General features: G+C 37.7%; 1 protein-coding gene and 1 long non-coding RNA gene across 2 annotated transcripts in view; both read right to left on the bottom strand.

Annotated features, from left to right (window-relative positions):
• The window catches only part of LOC6568024 (hemicentin-2), a 34,443-nt gene extending 27,027 nt beyond the window's left edge, over positions 1-7,416 (bottom strand). The window contains exon 1 of the mRNA XM_032740761.2: positions 7,037-7,416. Coding sequence (XP_032596652.1) covers positions 7,037-7,199 — 163 coding nt within the window. The 5' untranslated portion in view covers positions 7,200-7,416. The remainder of the gene's footprint in view (positions 1-7,036) is intronic.
• A 10-nt stretch (positions 7,417-7,426) lies between these two features.
• Positions 7,427-17,468, bottom strand: part of LOC122322529 — a 31,968-nt gene continuing 21,926 nt past the window's right edge. Inside the window, exon 2 of the long non-coding RNA XR_006246677.1 lies at positions 7,427-7,911. This is a non-coding gene — a long non-coding RNA (uncharacterized LOC122322529). The remainder of the gene's footprint in view (positions 7,912-17,468) is intronic.

Here is a 17,468-nt window from a genome sequence, read left to right on the forward strand (position 1 = left end):
GAAAGAAAAACTAGCTACCAAATATGTTTTAAATGTTGATTTTTCGTTTAAATTCCTATTCAAATTACCGATTCGATTAGTGATAGAATTGTCTTGAGTGATTGCATTCTATGCAGAAGTACGTTTACTTAATTTGAAAAATACTACATAAAATACGTACCTTTCATCAAGTCAGATTATATTTTGGTCAATTTATGAACTTCAAAATACTCATTTTGACTACTTAAATTGTATTTTTAAATTGTATTTTGTTTCAGTGTTGCAATAGAAGAAACCACATGAACATTGACAGCGTCGTCCTTGTTGGCCCTCGCATCCTAGCTGAGGAGTGTCCAAACCGCAAACATTCACCCACATTTCAAACAGCGCTGCACCAAATTCACGCTCGGCACCACTCATACGCCCTGTTGGCCGTAAATTCGCCTGGTTGACTGTCGACTGGTGGTAGTCAGCATGAATGTATCTGCTGCTAATATTGCCGACCAAATGATAAGGAATTGCTAATTTTATCAGCGTGTGCACGTGTGTAATGGCAAATCCTTTTGCCTTTATGCGCAATTCCGGCATTTGGCTAGGAGACAATTGTTCGGCACATTGCGCATACGCAACGTTAGCGAACGTTTAGGCAGCTATCTGTCGCGCTTGGCCATGATTCATTTTATGTTTGGCCATTTCGGCTGGCCGTAAAGATTGATAATTATGTCAGGCTAATATTATATGAGCCATAAAAATATACATGAAAAGCACAAAAATATATGTTTATCCATGTATGCATTTAATGGCAAACATTTTGATTTCGCTTTCGCTTTTAGCTGTAATGGACAAGAGCCGCATCCAACAGCAGACACAGCCGCATCCAATGAATATAAACAATAACAATTGAAATAATGGCAAAATCGTATCCTATCACATCCTGGCACTCCGCCGCGCCGATGCGGAAGGACTACAAACCAAAATCCTGCATGTTGTCAAGGATTCCCATTCCTACGCTTTCTCCCACCCTTTCAATGCTATTATATTCAGCTCTCTATCTCTCCTCCATTCTCTTTGTCTAAGCGACGATTTAATCGCAGTAATGGAAATGTCGTTTTTTTTATTAGAGGTTTCCATTTGAACGTATTTGTTTTCGAGCATTTGCCGTTTCAATTTGTAATATTTTTTGTGCTCTCCGATCTAGTTGCTTTTTTATTGGAAGTCAAAAGAAATAACGTATATTGAAAGAGCAAACAATCCAACGATTTACATTATTTACTCCAGTCCAATGCAGATCTGATAAAGTGGACTACACGTATTTACAATAAGAAAATCATCAATATTTGCACGTGTATTTCAATCTGTAGGCAACTGACAGCAACTTGATTTGTTATTTGTTTTATTTATTATTCCTCATTACAGAGTATGGTTTATATAGCAAAAAAATTTGATCGGAACTTTCTTTAGTAAATTTCATATCCGAATTATTTCATTTTATTTTGATTTAAATACTTATTGAAAGAAGTGTATATGAATTTAAACGAAAGAGTTTGATAAGTTTCAAGTCTCCCTTATATGTTTCATAATTTATTTACAAATTTTCTCATAATAATTTTCAGAGTTTTAATCTCGTTTTGTATATATTTAAGAGCATGACTAAAGATTGCTATTCACTTTATGAATCGGGATTATCTAATTAAAGAAACTTGCATGCAGAATTGCCTTGATACCTTTGATAGTGTTTAATAGACAATGAATCTTATATATAACAGAATATTATGTTTTATATAATACTGTTTCCATACATATCAATTAGATGATAATATAGATCTACGACTGAATATACATAGAAGAGTTTACGAGATTGTTATTGCACATGTTTCAGGAGTTGTAGGTTGGGCACTTGAATAGGGTTCAAATATTAAACTGGCGGGGTAAAGTAGTTTCTAAGCAAATGCCGGAATTTGTGACTACAAATGTAATGCTCCATGCTCACTGCCGTCTCCCTCTCACTTTCTCTTTCTCTGTCTCTGCGCGTGTCTCCAAATTTATGGCTAACAATATTTTTGAAAACTATGTCTGTATAGTAAAGTGATAGGGAAAGAGCGAGACAACGCACAACAAATGGCAAGCAACGTAGATAAACAACACGCTGCCGGGAGTGATGGTATGGCTGGGTGAATGTGGATATCAGGATCAGGAATCTGGAATCGGGCATCGGGGGAATGGTTATGAGGATACGCGCTGGCAAACGGAAGGAACGGGAACAATGCGGCAGCATAATTTGAATGCACAATGCGAGCAGTTCTGTGTGGCAATAGCAACAGCAGCAGCAGGAGCATCAGCCAGAGCAGCAGCAGGATGCGGTAGTGCATCCACTCGTTCGGCTTTATCTTCATGCGTCGCATGTTTCTTTCTGTTAGTTTTCTGTTTTTTTTTTCACATTTTTTTGTTTGTGTGCGCTTACTGCATTTGTCTCGATTCGTTTGGTTCGCACAAAAACAAATTTGCCGGAAGTATGCAAATGCATGATGCAGCTTATCAGATATTGTTTGAGAGCTTGGCTCTGGGTTCCAGCTGTGGGCTCTCTGCCCGCTGGATAGATGCGGTATTGGGGCGTGGCACACTGGCACTCATTTGCCTTGCAAAAGGCGTTCAGCAGCAATACAGCAATCGTTGTAAACAAAGTGAGCCGACAGCAAATAACTCTCAGAGGCACTTGTACCGAATTGAACTGTCAGCTGCAATGGTATTCCATCCCCAGCCATCCGTGCTCTCGGTAAAAACACTCCTGACTTTGCTGCTCGCCAAAAATTGAATTACATTTTCACTTCACTTTATGCTAAAAAGCGATCCAACGTCAAAAGGCAGGCAGCAACAGCAGCAGAAGAGCAGATAAAAATTAATTAAAATATTCTGTTTTTTTCTTTTTCTTTCTGAATGCCTTTTGCAGGTTTTCACTTTTCACCCACGGCTCAGATGCAAAGTTTTAGTCATCAAATTTAGAGCATAAACATTTTGTGAATAATAAAATGTCAGATTTAATAAATTTAAGATAGTTTAAGGTAGTTTTAAGAGATTAAACAAGGAAAAAATTGCTTATAAATTGTGTAGCTTATCTCTTAAATTTCCCAATAAAAATTGCATATTCTCTCTTTACTCACTTTGATTTATTTTGTGACAAATATTTTTTATCAGGCTCTTCAAAATATTCTTCACTGTCGAGTGACATCCGTGCCATTTATAATAATACGAACTTTGTGACACTTTGAAAGTCTGACAGAGTCCAGCAACGCCTGGACATTGCGGATGTACTTGGATCAGCACAGCGGCTCGATAAAGTTATTTTCTTTTTACAACAAGTACTTGACATATATTCTACAGCTCTTGTAGATGATTATTTAATATTTCCATATTTTTTTTTTTTACACTTTTTCAACTCAAGCTAGAAAACCCTGGGGGGATTTCGTGTTGTATTTAATGTAGGGGTGTTTTATCGCCCATCGTTGTGTCCTCGAACTTATTGATAAATGATTGTGAAGTATTTTTATTGGCTGGGCTGTCATAACGCTTGTCTCTCGCCTGGGCAAGTCTGGTTAGCTTGGAGATACCCGGATACATAGCTGCCGGTGTTGGACCACACGTTGTGACACACAGCTGCCAGTTCTGTCTTCTTATAGAAAGCTTAGCGGCTTCTGTGTGTGACAGGTGAATAAAAGCAGCTGTCAACACTTTTTTTCCCTGAGTTAGAGCTTGAGTGAGTATGTGTGTGTTTGTGAGCTTACAACTCCATTTGTTTTGATATTGAGCATATTGATTTTTGTATCAATACTTTATTTTGTTTACCCCCTTAGACATGCTGTCAATCACAATATTTATACTTTAGTTAGTTTATTGTTTATGTACACAGTTCAATAACAAGAAATATTTTCTAACAAATTTACGGCATTTCATAAGCCAATTATGACTAATTGATGGTGAGGCTCATAGCACAGATATGGGCAATCTACATACAAAATCAGTGCTTAAAGACGGCATTATTACATTCAAATTGAGCCACAATACGAAAGAGAATTTTATACCCAACTTTGAATGTGATAAACCAATTTCAATGGCCCCATAAGGTGCTGAAAGGGGATTCGCACGAGCTGCTAAAGGGGAAGTGGGAAGGTAGATACGATAGATAGATTCGTAATCAGAAGAGGATGCGAGCTTGCCAATGCAGTTTTGCTTTTAAATCCGCACATTGCTGTAAAATTTATTGATACACTCTGTTTGCAATAAAAATTGATGGCAAAAACACATTTACACTGCCAGAGAAGGACGCAGCCGCTGCAATGGAGAGGGGGGATGAAAGTACGCTATAATTTTTCATTTCATTGTTTTGGTTTTTTGTTTGCTCTATTTTTGGCGCCGTGGGAAAATGTGCGAACGCAATGGATAAAGAGCGCCGACAAAAGCTAAAGTAGCATACGACAGTGGCACACAATATTCCTTCTATGCTGCCAGAAGAAAAAAAATCGTGAAAATGTCAGACGGAACTGGAAGCGAATGTTTTTTTTTTTATTTATTTGGTGACAAAAAATACGAGCGCACACACAGCCAAAATGTGACTGGAAAGTGGATCAGTTGAAGGGCGGTGAGGGGTATGGGACTGCAGGGTGCGGCCGATAAAGAGACAGCAGCAACTGCGACATCTGAAAACTGCAATAAAACCAAACGGACGGAAATGAAAGAAGAAAAATAATGTCCCCAGCTAAAAAGGAAAGTGAAAAGTTTTACCACAACAACAAAATAAATAAAAATCATAAGTAAAACGCACACGAAAGAAAGCAAAATGAAATGAAAGCAAACCTAAACTGGCCAGAAAACAAAGGAAAGCGTTGCTGATTTTATTTTTATTGCCATAATTTATATGCAAGGGCATATAGCACTTCACAAAGAATGTGGCGTATACGTAATGCTTTCTTCTTTTTTTGGGCAGAGCACAGACATTAAGTGCGCTTTTAGAGTACTTAAGTGAGCCAAAGTCTTAGTTGTGCCACAAGTCCAACTACCAGTGGAGCAGTCAAATTGAAAACCAATCAGAGGAAGCGGAATATTTTGACTGGCTGAATGCAAATCATTTTTAAATGCTAACAAATTTCGGTCAATTTATTTTACGTTGCTCCGAAATAAATTTCAACAAAGCCGCAATCGCATGAAAAAAGTTATGAATAATGTTTAAAAATAAAGCGAAGCACCGCCTCCCCAAAAGCGAAAAGGCAAATAAATCAATCTTACACCCAAAAAGCACAAGCTGAGGTAAAAGTCAATGATGCTGGGGGGGTCTTGTGGAGCAGGAGAAGCAGGCCAGTAAATTTACAGAAAGACTTGAAGCAGTGCACAGGCATGGAGAGGAAATCTATAAAGATATTTTATATTTACGATACAAGTCGGATGGTGGGTGGTGGGTGTAGTCGGAGAGTTGAAGTGGGGGGTCAGCTGTAAAGTTTTTACCCTCACACGAACAACAAACACACTAATGGCTTGAAAAAACCAACAGAATTCTTTATGGTCACCAGCTAGCTTAACTTTCTATCTCTCTCTGTCTCTCTTTCTCTCTCTCTCTCTCTCTCTCTCTCTCTCTCTCTCTGGCATATTTGTCTGCTCATTTGCGTTGGCTTAAAGTTTTGCTTTCCTGTAGCTGTCTCTGTAGCTGGTTCTTGCCCCATCCCTCTTCAGACCGCCTCTTGCTTGATCATTTACAATTCAACATTTTGCTCGAGCTCATGAATTATGTTTTCATGTTTTCCTTTTTTCACTTTTTCAGTGTTTTTTTTTCTGTTGCGCTCCCGTTCAAGTCAGCAGTGACAGCAAAAAGTACGCTAATAGCTTCTTATGACAGCAATGAAGCGAAATCAAGCGAACATTTCTCATATTTTTTCTTTTCTGTGTTCCTAATTTCTTTTGCATAGCTTGAGGGCAAAGAGCCAAATACTTAATATTAGTGGGTATATGGAATAGTGGATTGAGACTCCAGCATTCGAGCTGAATATGCTAATAAGCGTATCAATTATGTGAAATTGTTAACTTGCACACTGAATAGACCTGTGATTAAAGTCACGGATGTGTCAGGATAGACGCCTGACTAAGTTAGTTAACTGTTTTGACATAGAGTGCACGTACGAGTGAATGCGATTATTTGCACAAGAGCACGTGGCAAATGCAATCACTGACAGAAAAATAAAAATGAAATATGCAGAGCGTGTTGAACGCGTGTTGAACAAAAAACAATTTATTCAGCCAACTATGGCGGCTGTTGTTTCGGCAAAGGTTTAAACTAATTAGTTGGCATGCATGTAACGCTCAGCAGGTGAAAATTTAATTAAATTTATCCTCAACTTGTGTACATATTTATTTATTTATGTACATGCATCCCTATCAATAATTTTTTACAATTTTTACTTACATTGTGTTTGTTTAAAAGAGTATTCAAATAGCGACTTGTCGACTTTATTGATTTTTTCGTTAACATTAATTTCATATTTTTTATCGGAGTTTGTTCAGCAGTTGAATAGCACTGCTAACAATCGTAAATTTTCAAATTGCCTCACTCCCAAATGACTTGACAACAACAACAGCAGCTACTTATTCATTTTTAATAATATGTGTATCTGGAATTGAAACGGCGTTAAAATTAACATTTTTTCAGCTCTCATTGTGCATTATATAGATTCAACTGATGATGCTTCTTCTTTCTTTTGCATACAATTTTACTACTTTTTTATTGTGCTTTATTCAAATGTGCTTTGTCACATTTCAAGTTGTTTGAGCTCTTAATTTGATTAATTAACCCAAAAGAGTTGCGAGCTAGAGGTCAAAGAGCACTTTATTAATTAGAGAACCAAGTAGATTAACTAATTAAGTTGGCGTGGATTCATTAAAATGTTAATGAAAACTGAACTCCAATATATATATATTTTAAATATTGATGAGTATTTTAATGCAATTTATTTGAAATATATTTTTTTCTGAATTAATAAGATTGTTGTGTAAGTTATTTGCAGTTTTAAGAACTTACCAATTGCTGTGTAGAGAATACCGCCGATAAGTAACTGTGCCAGCTGCGTTATGCGAAGTGGTGCGCTGAAGCTGGCTGTGGTGGGGTAGCTGCTGGTGGTGGTGGTGGGCACCATGCCAATTGTGGCTATTCGCATTTTGGATCGATTTTTCCACAAGCGCATGCTGTGCTCCTCCCACAGAGCAGTGATAAATGTTCACCTACGCAGAAATAATGCGAATCTCGGCACTTTCACTTCTATTCTATAGTTGCACTGAAGGAGGCGGCAACCGCCGCGCCACTGATATGTAAACGCATTTAACACCTAGCCAGAAAAAATCGTTTTTTGCTGACTACGGCCACACGTGGCGTATACGCAATAAATATTTGTACGCCAAAGATTTGGTTCTGTGAATTGTTTTATTGTTGAGTTCTGCAAACGTTGACTGAATTTTACATTCAGACAAATTGTCAAAGGAAAGTTATATATATTTTGTTTCGTCTATTGCAAAAATCGGCGCTTTTTTTATGGGACGGTTTCTCTCGATTTTATTGCCAATTTTATCTCAAATGCTTTTCACAGTTCCAATCGCAGAACGCTTATAATTTTTGCATGCGATTTATTTATTTTCCTGTTGAGATTATATTAGTTTATCATTTGTTTATTTTGCTTGTGTCTTTTGTTGTATTTTTATGAGCACTACACTTTCTGAGTTACAAATGGCCACGGACTGTTTGCCATCTCTAGTGGCCAAATTGTCTAGTTCTTTGCACACTCTCTCCGCCACATTGACCTACTCAGCTGAGTTGTTATTCTTGGTGGAGTAGCTAAAAACAACATCTGTCAGTTTCTGGCCAATTTCGTATCCATTGGATTCGTTTTTGTGGGTATTTATCTGGAATGAAACAAAAGGCAATCAGTGTTTTAATGTACCGTTAATATTAGTCGGGAATCGATTTATTTTGGACTGCTAAATGCCAAGTGATTTACTCTACTTAGCTCTATCGATGAATGTATCTGTAAGTGTTTGGGTGTGTGTCTCTGTGCTTGTGAGTGTTTGTTGGGTGTGGTCAGCTTGCATGTATTCCCAGGCTTCTACCTTCGCATTATTGTGTGTGGTGTGTGTGTGTATGTGTGTGTGTATGTGTGGATATAGGACTCATTGTTATTGTAGATAATTGCAATTGCTGCTTTCGTGTTTAGCTTTGCGCTCAATTAATTATCTCAAGTTACGCCATTTGCGGACTTAGTGCTCCCAATTGGCCTCGTCAAATGCCACATGCCACAGCCGCTGCAATTTGTAATCAACGCCCAAACAAATACCACCAAAGTGCATCGTTGTATTTGTATTTCGCATTAATTCTAATTAACCGTGAAAACAGCAACAACAACACTGCTCACATCAGATGACATCTGATTATTCCCTAAGTTGCGAAATATATTGACTAGATCTTAAATAAATATCATAAGGAAATTGTAAATCCAAAACAATAACATAATTAAGCTTGAATAAATTTGTGTACTATTAAAATGTTATTATTCTGTTTGTGGCTCTCAATTAAATAAAATATATATTCTTAAAACATTTGCTTTAAATATTCGACTGTTTTACTGTTTACAGATGAAATAAATAAATAAACAAAAATAATACTCACAATTAAATCGATTCAATTAAACAAGAAAACTAAAATAGAAAAGTATATAGAAAAATGCTCGAGGAACGAATTAAGAGTGCGTTGCATTGGATATGCCACATGTGTATCTCTTTAAATATATCATCAGTTTTATAAACATTATTGTTTCTTTTTGTAGAATTGTCAATTTATATTGTTGCTTCTTAATGGCATCTTAAATTGTCAATTAATTTTTTGTTACTCATATTTGTATACAATTAAGTTTTAAGTAATATTCTCAACAAAGTTCAAGTAATTTTTCTATATGCCAGCAGCAGATGTTGCCTCGCAAGTTGCTCACGTTGCGTCTGTATATCTGACGCTATTTGAGTGCCGCACACTTTTGCTTTCAAATTTTTTGAGTCAAAAAAGAAGACAGAGAGAGAAATTCATCTTCATAATTTTCAGCACATTACTGTCAACTCATCTACATGAAGGCACACACCCATATTCATATAAGATAGTCAAGTATGTGTGTGTGTGTGAGAGAGAGAATCGCTGCAACGTAGCAAAATGTCAGCGAAAGCGAAAAGCGGAGACAGTTCTGCCGTTAAGGACACTCCCACACCAAGTACCAGTGGCAGCATCATCACCAGCAGCAGGCGCCAGTCCAAACCAGAGCCTCCAGTAGCAGCTCCAGCCGTGTCCCTCTCGAAAGTAGGCCACTGGCAAAATGTTGACTTTAATGTTGCTGTCGCTTAAAATTTATGCAGCTGACGGGCATAGTTTGTCCCGGCTGTCTGGCAGTTTAAGAGCATAGGAGGCAGCTCGCTGGCGCCATGCATTCTGCTTGTGGGACGGCAGGGAGACACGAGGGCGTGGCACGAGAGATGGCAGTCGAGCGTGCATTTTTCACGAAAATTTGAAGCGCCAGGCACAACTGAAGATTTATGCGGGTCACTTAATAACTCAAACTCACATACCCGTACCCAACACACACACACACACACACACACACACACTGCGATGAACGTAATTAAAAAGTCTGTCTAAACAATTCTCAAATTAAATATTATTTGCCAGTCGTTCACATTGAGCTGTCGAGTCGAACAGTTGCCGAGTTCCGGGCTGTGCTGCTGTAAGACTGACGGTTTGAATATTAATGACTTGACATTCAGCTTGATAAAATATCGCAAAAGGGGTCTGGTGGTAAAAGTTTTCGCAGCAAGTATGCCACAAATGTTGTTTAATTTGGTTGTGTTGCGTTTTCCTTTCGTCGCTCACGTGTCGTTTGCTTCTCCCAGTAAGACTAACTGCTATCAAAACAAGCATCGAAATACCATGACACAGAAATCCCCACCCAACCACATGACCCCCCATAATAGCTTAATGGCTAAACCACCAAGTACATAGTTGAGCAACCAAATTGAGCAACTCTTATTTACTTCCAAGTGAGTAAAGTCGTTCGACTTTCTCTCCATTACGACGCTTCAACTATTGATAAGTGTAGAAGGGGACAGAAGGAATGTCACTATTAAGAGCATGCAACATATCATTTGTTGAGGGTCACGCTAGTGTACTTTACTTGAACTTAAACACATTTGAATCACCTTCAAGTGTTTGCGTATTTACTAAATGCCACACTTTGCCCAACTCTCAGAAATTTATTCGTTTTAAAGGGTTCCAATATTCAAGTCTGCTGACTGCGTAAATCAACAAAATAGCTTTGAACACTTTATATTTTGCAATTATTTCAAGTTTATTTATTTTGTATATAATTAAAGTTATAGCCGGTGGTGCTATGTTAATTACAACCGAGCTAATTATTTACAAAATACTTTTGTAACTAGGTAAAATTTCAATTGACTGACTAAACTCAATTGTCAGCTACAGAAATTCAATTGCAATTTATAATTAGCTAATTATGCAAGAACGTATATTTAATGTGAAATAATTCCGCTTTACGGCATGAGATCCGAATCAAATATTGCAGCTGACTGCGAGTTAAATTCAAACATTGCTTTTTGAGTGTACAAGGAAAACGGTGACTGGTGGAGCAACTAACTCTCGCTTTATAAACTACATTTGCAGCTGCAATTTGTTGTTGTTGCTGTTGTTATTATTGTTACAGTTGTTGGAACAACTACATCATTCTTTCAGCTAGTGTTTCTTTTTTTTTTTTTGCGTTTTCTTTTTTTGCTCAACGCTTCAGCCAACTCTCAAGGGAAATTTATCTAAATGTTGTTTGAAAACTTCAACTTGTGTGTGGAGGTGTGGAGTGGACTGTAGGGTATATCGCCCGGCCAGAGCTCTGCATGTTACAATATTTCGCACTCACTCAGAATCTGTTTTTGCCTCTGCTGACAGCGTGCAAAACATTAGATGGGGGTGGGCCACAGCCTCAGCCTTTATGCCCACTCTCAGTTTGCACAACATGCAGCGCAGTTGACACAACTAAAGACATTACACAACAGATTACGTGTACGGCGTTGTATTTAAGTGTGTGCGGGTGTGTGTGTGTGTGTGTGTGTGTGTGTGTGTGTGTGTGTGTGTGTGTGTGTGTGTGTGTGTGTGTGTGTGTGTGTGTGTGTGTGTGTGTTGCTATTAAACTGTGCCACTCTCACGCACAAAGTGCTGAGCAGATTTACAACAACAAATTTTTATGTTATTGGGGTGAGTGAGAGCGTTGACGACCCAAAAACAAAACCCCAACTAGGGGTTGTTGGTAGGAAGCTAGCAAGCAATCCCCGCCCCAAATATAGACCCGACCATTGGCTTATAACGAGCTACACGCTGTGAGGGTGAGGTTGAGGGCGAGGGTGAGGCTGTGTATTAGGTGGCGCGGGGTGAGCTGTTCGACCTTCGACTGAATTAATGTTTTTGTTACCCCACACAAGGTTCTGCTTCTGCTTCAGAAAGATGCGTATCTTGGGCAACTATAAAGGCACATATAGACAACTATAGGAGCAGCGAGGGGAATGGATTGCCCATTCTCATGGAACGATATTGTATACTACAAAAATTTTGCACAAACTTTATTCTCTGACATGTCCATGTCTATGGCTGTGTTTGTGTTTGTGTCTGTGTCTGTGTCTGTGTCCATTGTCCTGGCACGTGCAACTGTCTACATTCAGCGCTGAGGCTTTCGATCCCAGGCAAAATAGTTAGTTGAATTCTCTATCTTCTGACCGGTTGCCCGTCGCCATGTCTCTCTGTCTGTTTGTCGGTTTGTCAATCTGTCATCAAGTCGAGCATCTCTTGTGCTGTTTTTAAAAGGCTTTCCTCTGTGGCATATATATATACACATACACGAAATACATGCACATATATGCATATACTACCTGCCTTTTATTGTGTTGTGTAAAAAAAAACCCATAGCAAATATTTACACTGTTCTCCTTCGGCTTCAATACCTCAAATCAAACAATTCCTTCTTTTTGTTCATTTTCAATATTTGAATATATTTTCCGAATTGGAAAACAAATTGCAACTCAAGTGATGTCGTTGTAAATGTAACCAGTCAGTCAATTGAACTAACCCTTTCGAATGTTTTTCAATTTATTTATATTTCAATTTAATAAAGAGAATTTTTCTTAAGAGTTTATTTTATTTTAATACAGCTACTATATACATATGTATCCTTGAACTAATTTCTTTAGATAAAAAATATTCTGAATTACGTTTATATACCCTCAAATTGTGCTAATAAATTCGACAAATTATTTGTTATTTAAAAAATAAAATAAATAAACTTCCAGAGAAGAGTACCCTGTCACTTTTCCTTATAGTAGTTCTTGAGATTAAGGTCGTGTCTTTTTGTGCGCATCAGAAATGCGAGTAAAGCAATCAGGAAATAGCATAGGAGAGTAGCTTTTGGGAGTAGTCATGAGCAACCACGCGGCTGGCAAATAACTCTTGTTCTTTACGAGAACCAACCGAATAGAGTGCATATGTCTTTCATAATCCATAAGAGCAATCCCAAAACCAAAGATAACTAAACGCTAGGCACGTTTTCAAAACTTTGCGCAGATATACACACACATAGCAAACTTCTTTATCGGAACACGCACACACACACCATATTCTTCACAAATAAAGTCAATATTTTTTTTCTTTTGTTTTCTAGGCGAAAATATGTCTGGAGAGGTCAGTTTCACAGTCAAATTGGGAGTGCGGTTAGGCGGTTGGTTATGCACAGCAATTGGGATACAAAACGTAAAGTCCATAAAAGAAAATATTGCTCCATCGACTACATGAGCAGCAGTTGGCTGCCACTCGTTACCACAACAGACGCTCAACTTTCTGCAGCTAACGAGCAACAACATCAATGAACAACAGCAACAAAAAAGGAACGTTGACAGCAGCAGCAGCAAACAGCAACAAATAACAAAAAATAAACTTGACCATAAAAATCTCAGGTTTAGATATTTTATTTTTGTTGGGAACAGTTCTTGTGAATGGGTACAGCTTCCCGCTGCTCTTGTTGTTTTTGCTTCTCATTGTTGTTTAAATTTTCTATGCGAAATCTTTGCAGCATTTGTTTCGCAAAGACGCCAGAAGCTACTTAATTTGAGAGCTGATGACACAGCTTCCAACAGTTTTAAATAGACGAGCAAGGCAGCTGCAAACTGGAAAACTTTGTTTTGTTTCTGGCTATCATCACAGAATAATAAAGATATATCTTTAGTCACTCCATCGCAACAGTTAATTTTATCAGCGAACTATAAAACACTATTTATATCTCCTTTTATTGTATTTTTATTTTTAATTAATATAATGCTTGTATTTATAAAATTGTAGTTTTCAAAAAACTTTAAAATAAAATAAATTGCCTAAATAAACTCAATATAATAGTACAAAATACTTCTGAAAATTAAATAAATCAATAGATAACGATATAAATTTGTTTTTAACTTATACATGGATGTACTTTTATTGCCAACTATTGTTTTATGCTTATTATTTTCTATGCCATGACACACCAGCTTCCAGTCGAGCTCACTCTCCACCACATAGCTAAATTTAGTAAATTTTGCTGATAAATTACACGTTGTGCACAGATGGTAAGGTAGAAAATGCCTTAAACTTTGATCTTTTAATAAATTGCGTGCACTTAATCATTGCAGGGGGTAAGAAGTTTGACTTGGCATTGTATATATAGGACTCAATATATATACGTATAAATGTAAAACTCTGTTTGTATTTATGTGCATTCATGTGTGAGAAAAATATCTGCGCCATTCATTCATTTGGCAAAACTTGGCCCCTCAGCACAAAGAAATATTACCTTAAACTTAATAAAAACTTAATTTATGACACGAGCTTTGCGAGGCACACACACTCTAATGCTAGCGAGGTGTGGTGTGTGTCATTTGAGTGTTAGTTGATAAACGCACAAGCATAATTTGAGCGCTGCCCAAATCCCAAACGCAATCAAGCTTACACCCATATACAACCACAACCCACAACCCCCAAAAACCACCAACCCCCAAACCCTTCATAATTTGTTGAACAATCCACTTAACGGCACCGACTTGCTGACTTTCTATGGCCAGCACTAAAACTGGATTTTCATGTATGCATAGAGATAGTTAAAGCCAATTGTTGGACACAACATTTTGTATCGTATTTTCGTATTTTCGTGTCCATGGCATCGTCTACTTAAATGTGGCTTAATTGCATTCAGAGAACAACATCGAGCAGTGCAAGCAATCAAGAAGGGCTTTTGCACTATATCTGAACGTGTCGCAGCCGGATGCTCTGGCATTTTGTATGGTACATATTTTGTAATCAAATGAACGCATATGCAAATTTGCATTAAATTAAAGTGCATTTTTGCCAGTGCCCCACACACTAATAAACTATATAAACATATGCATCCGAGTGTAAATTTAGTGTTTGTTTAACAACGTGCAACTTAAGCTGCATTTGTGTGCTTAACAAAACAACATAACTAACAAAAACAACAACATTAATGTGGCAATATCATGCACAAACACAGTTGGCAAAACACTGCAACAATACGAACATCTTTGTGTACTGCTGATGCTGCAAATGCTCGCAATAATAAATCCCTTGTTTACTAATAAATATCTGAACGGGATCACTTTATGTGTTTGCAAATGGGCTTATTTGCTGAATTAGTACACTTCGCGGCAGGGCCTAAAATGCACACATATCTATAGCAACAATAATGAATTCAACTTTCCATGTTGTTTGGCTAATTATACCAAAACATTCATATGTTATTTATTTCATCTAACTACTCGTTGTTTCATTTCAACGAAAACCAATTAAAAGTACTATTTGTCTTTAAGTATTTTTATATCAAATATATTATTTTCAATTTGATATGCGAATTTTCTTTCCACTTCTCTGTCAGAAGCATTGTTGCCATGTCAATTAATTCAACAAGCAAATAAAGTTTCATAAAAATAGACTTGTTTTTGTAATTTAAGCTGCTTTTAACAAAGCAAGTTTCATTTGTAAATGAATATTTCAATATCAAAGTCACAAGATTGAGTATCAATATTAGATGTTTTGACTTTAAGACTCTTGAAAGTTTCTTTGTTTAGGAGTACACAAAAACAGATACACTATATTTAAACAGCAGCCCTAAACATTGGACAACTAGCCTCTGTAGAAAAGGCAAATCGAATGTCAAAAACACGAACCCCAAACTCCAATCAACAATTCTATCATTTTCGATATACACACACATTCAAATAGATATATGTGCAAGGTGTATGCGTATATAGGGCCAAATGTATATTTGCATATTGGATGGGAACCAGCGCCAACCCCTCCGCACCAAAACCAAGCATAGAAAATAAAAGTTTGGCATTTCACACGTTGTGTGCCTTTTTTGGGGGCAACGCTGTCAACTCTTTACACAAATTATTAAAACATTTTCCCACGAGTGTCAACACTTTTCGCCAGCCGCCCGGCGCCCATCGTCAAATATGCCACACCCACCTACCCATGTTCATTGGGGAGTAGGAAATCCCTGAGACGATGGCAGCGCCAACCGCAATGAGCGCTTTAATATTTAAGGCGGACTGAAAAATGCAGAAGCTAAAAGACAAAAGGGGCTAAAGACAAAAGCCAAAGCCGCGGGCCCAGTTAACGGGCCTTATATATGATGAGGGATTGGGCAAACGCTTGGGTTAAAAGGACACACACACACACACGCACACACACACACACATGGTCGATGAGTGGGAGTCTAATGTTGCGAAGCGATGCCAAGCGGATTTGGGCGCGTCATAAAAGTTAAAGACATGCCAAACAGGCATGTCGCAAGGTCGCTCAACTGTGCGCGAGTGTGTGTGTGTGTGTGTGTATTTAGGTTACGGGCAGGATTACGGCCAAACAGAAGCAAGAAGGAGGGAAGGAGGCAGGGAGGCAAACAGGCAGGCAGGCAGGCAGACAGCTTCATTAAGATAAACCAATAGCTGTTAAATTGTTAACATTAAGCATGCATCATGAATTAAAGGCTGCTGCGTTGCCAAAAACTTTAAGTTACTTGTACACAGATACATATGTACATACACGAACGAGTGTAGGCAAATTGTAGACTTTTTTGGCATTTATATTTAAACTTACAAAGTTGTTTTGTTGTTGTTTTGTTATACCAGTGAAAAAATTACTAACTTCCAAAAAAAATATCTGTCAGAATCTGAAAGCATCGACACACTTATAACCCAACTTATTATTATATAAAAATATGTATATTTTCCATATACATATGTGTGTTCTTACATCAGATTTTTAATAATTTTATTTCATTTATAATATTTAAGTCAAATTCTCTAATATTGCATAGCATTCGGGGGAGAAAATTGAATTTCAGAATTATTTTATATCATAAAGATAAGATCTGAAAAATAGTAATTTGGTATTGTAATTTTCGTATACTTAGAAACTATTTCTAAGCCAAAAAAAACTGTTCATAGTTCGTTCTATGTTGATTTTTCTAAACTTAGAGCGATTTTTGTCCTGAGTGTGCTTAGGAAGCTACGGTTTCCAGCATGAGAATGAATTTATTAAATTTAGTCAGACATAATGGTTGAATTTATTTAATGCCACAAAAACAAAGAACAATCAACAGACAAACTAGGCAGAATTCTGCATCTCCCTCTTGATTCAATTTTTATTTACATATTTAATATATGCGTGCTATTTATCTGTTGTTTTCTCAGTGTAGAGATGCGAACACACTTGCCTCTTACACATTTCACCTTAACCTCAACAGCAGAAACAGCCGCAACAGCAGCCAGCAGCCAGCAGATTATGCACTGTAACTTAGTAGTCTCTGCCAGCCCCTGGCCTTGCAGCTCATCAAATCCCACTTGGCCTATACATTCTGAGAATAATTGTGTGTGTTGGTGTGTGTGTGTGAGTATGCCTATTGAGGGCAGAGGAGGCAAGGGGGCTTCTCCCCCCGTTTAGTCATTCGTTTCGCTTGTTAGCAATCCAAGACCCTGAGCCGCATACGACAGCTTCACGGGGCGGTAGACAATTTCTTCATGCTCTCTCTCAATTTCACCTCAGCGTCAAGGTGGAATTTGTGGCCACCTTTCTCCAGCCAGGCTGCCTCCTCCTGATGCTTGCCACAACTGACTTGGCGGATTTGGGGCGCCCATATTGTCTTTGGTTGTTGTTCTCACAGATGTTCGGCGTTTGTTGGCTTATGTATTAATAATTTAGCGCCGAGTTGCGATTACTCGACGCCTGCCGACATTTCACATAATTCACTACCATTTGTTGGTCCTTCCTTGTCTTTGCGGCAAGCACCTCTATAAAATGTTGTACATAATTCCACAATTAATTTTGAATG

This window comes from Drosophila grimshawi, unplaced genomic scaffold, assembly GCF_018153295.1.
Source record: "Drosophila grimshawi isolate 15287-2541.00 unplaced genomic scaffold, ASM1815329v1 contig_311, whole genome shotgun sequence".
Taxonomy (NCBI): domain Eukaryota; kingdom Metazoa; phylum Arthropoda; class Insecta; order Diptera; family Drosophilidae; genus Drosophila; species Drosophila grimshawi.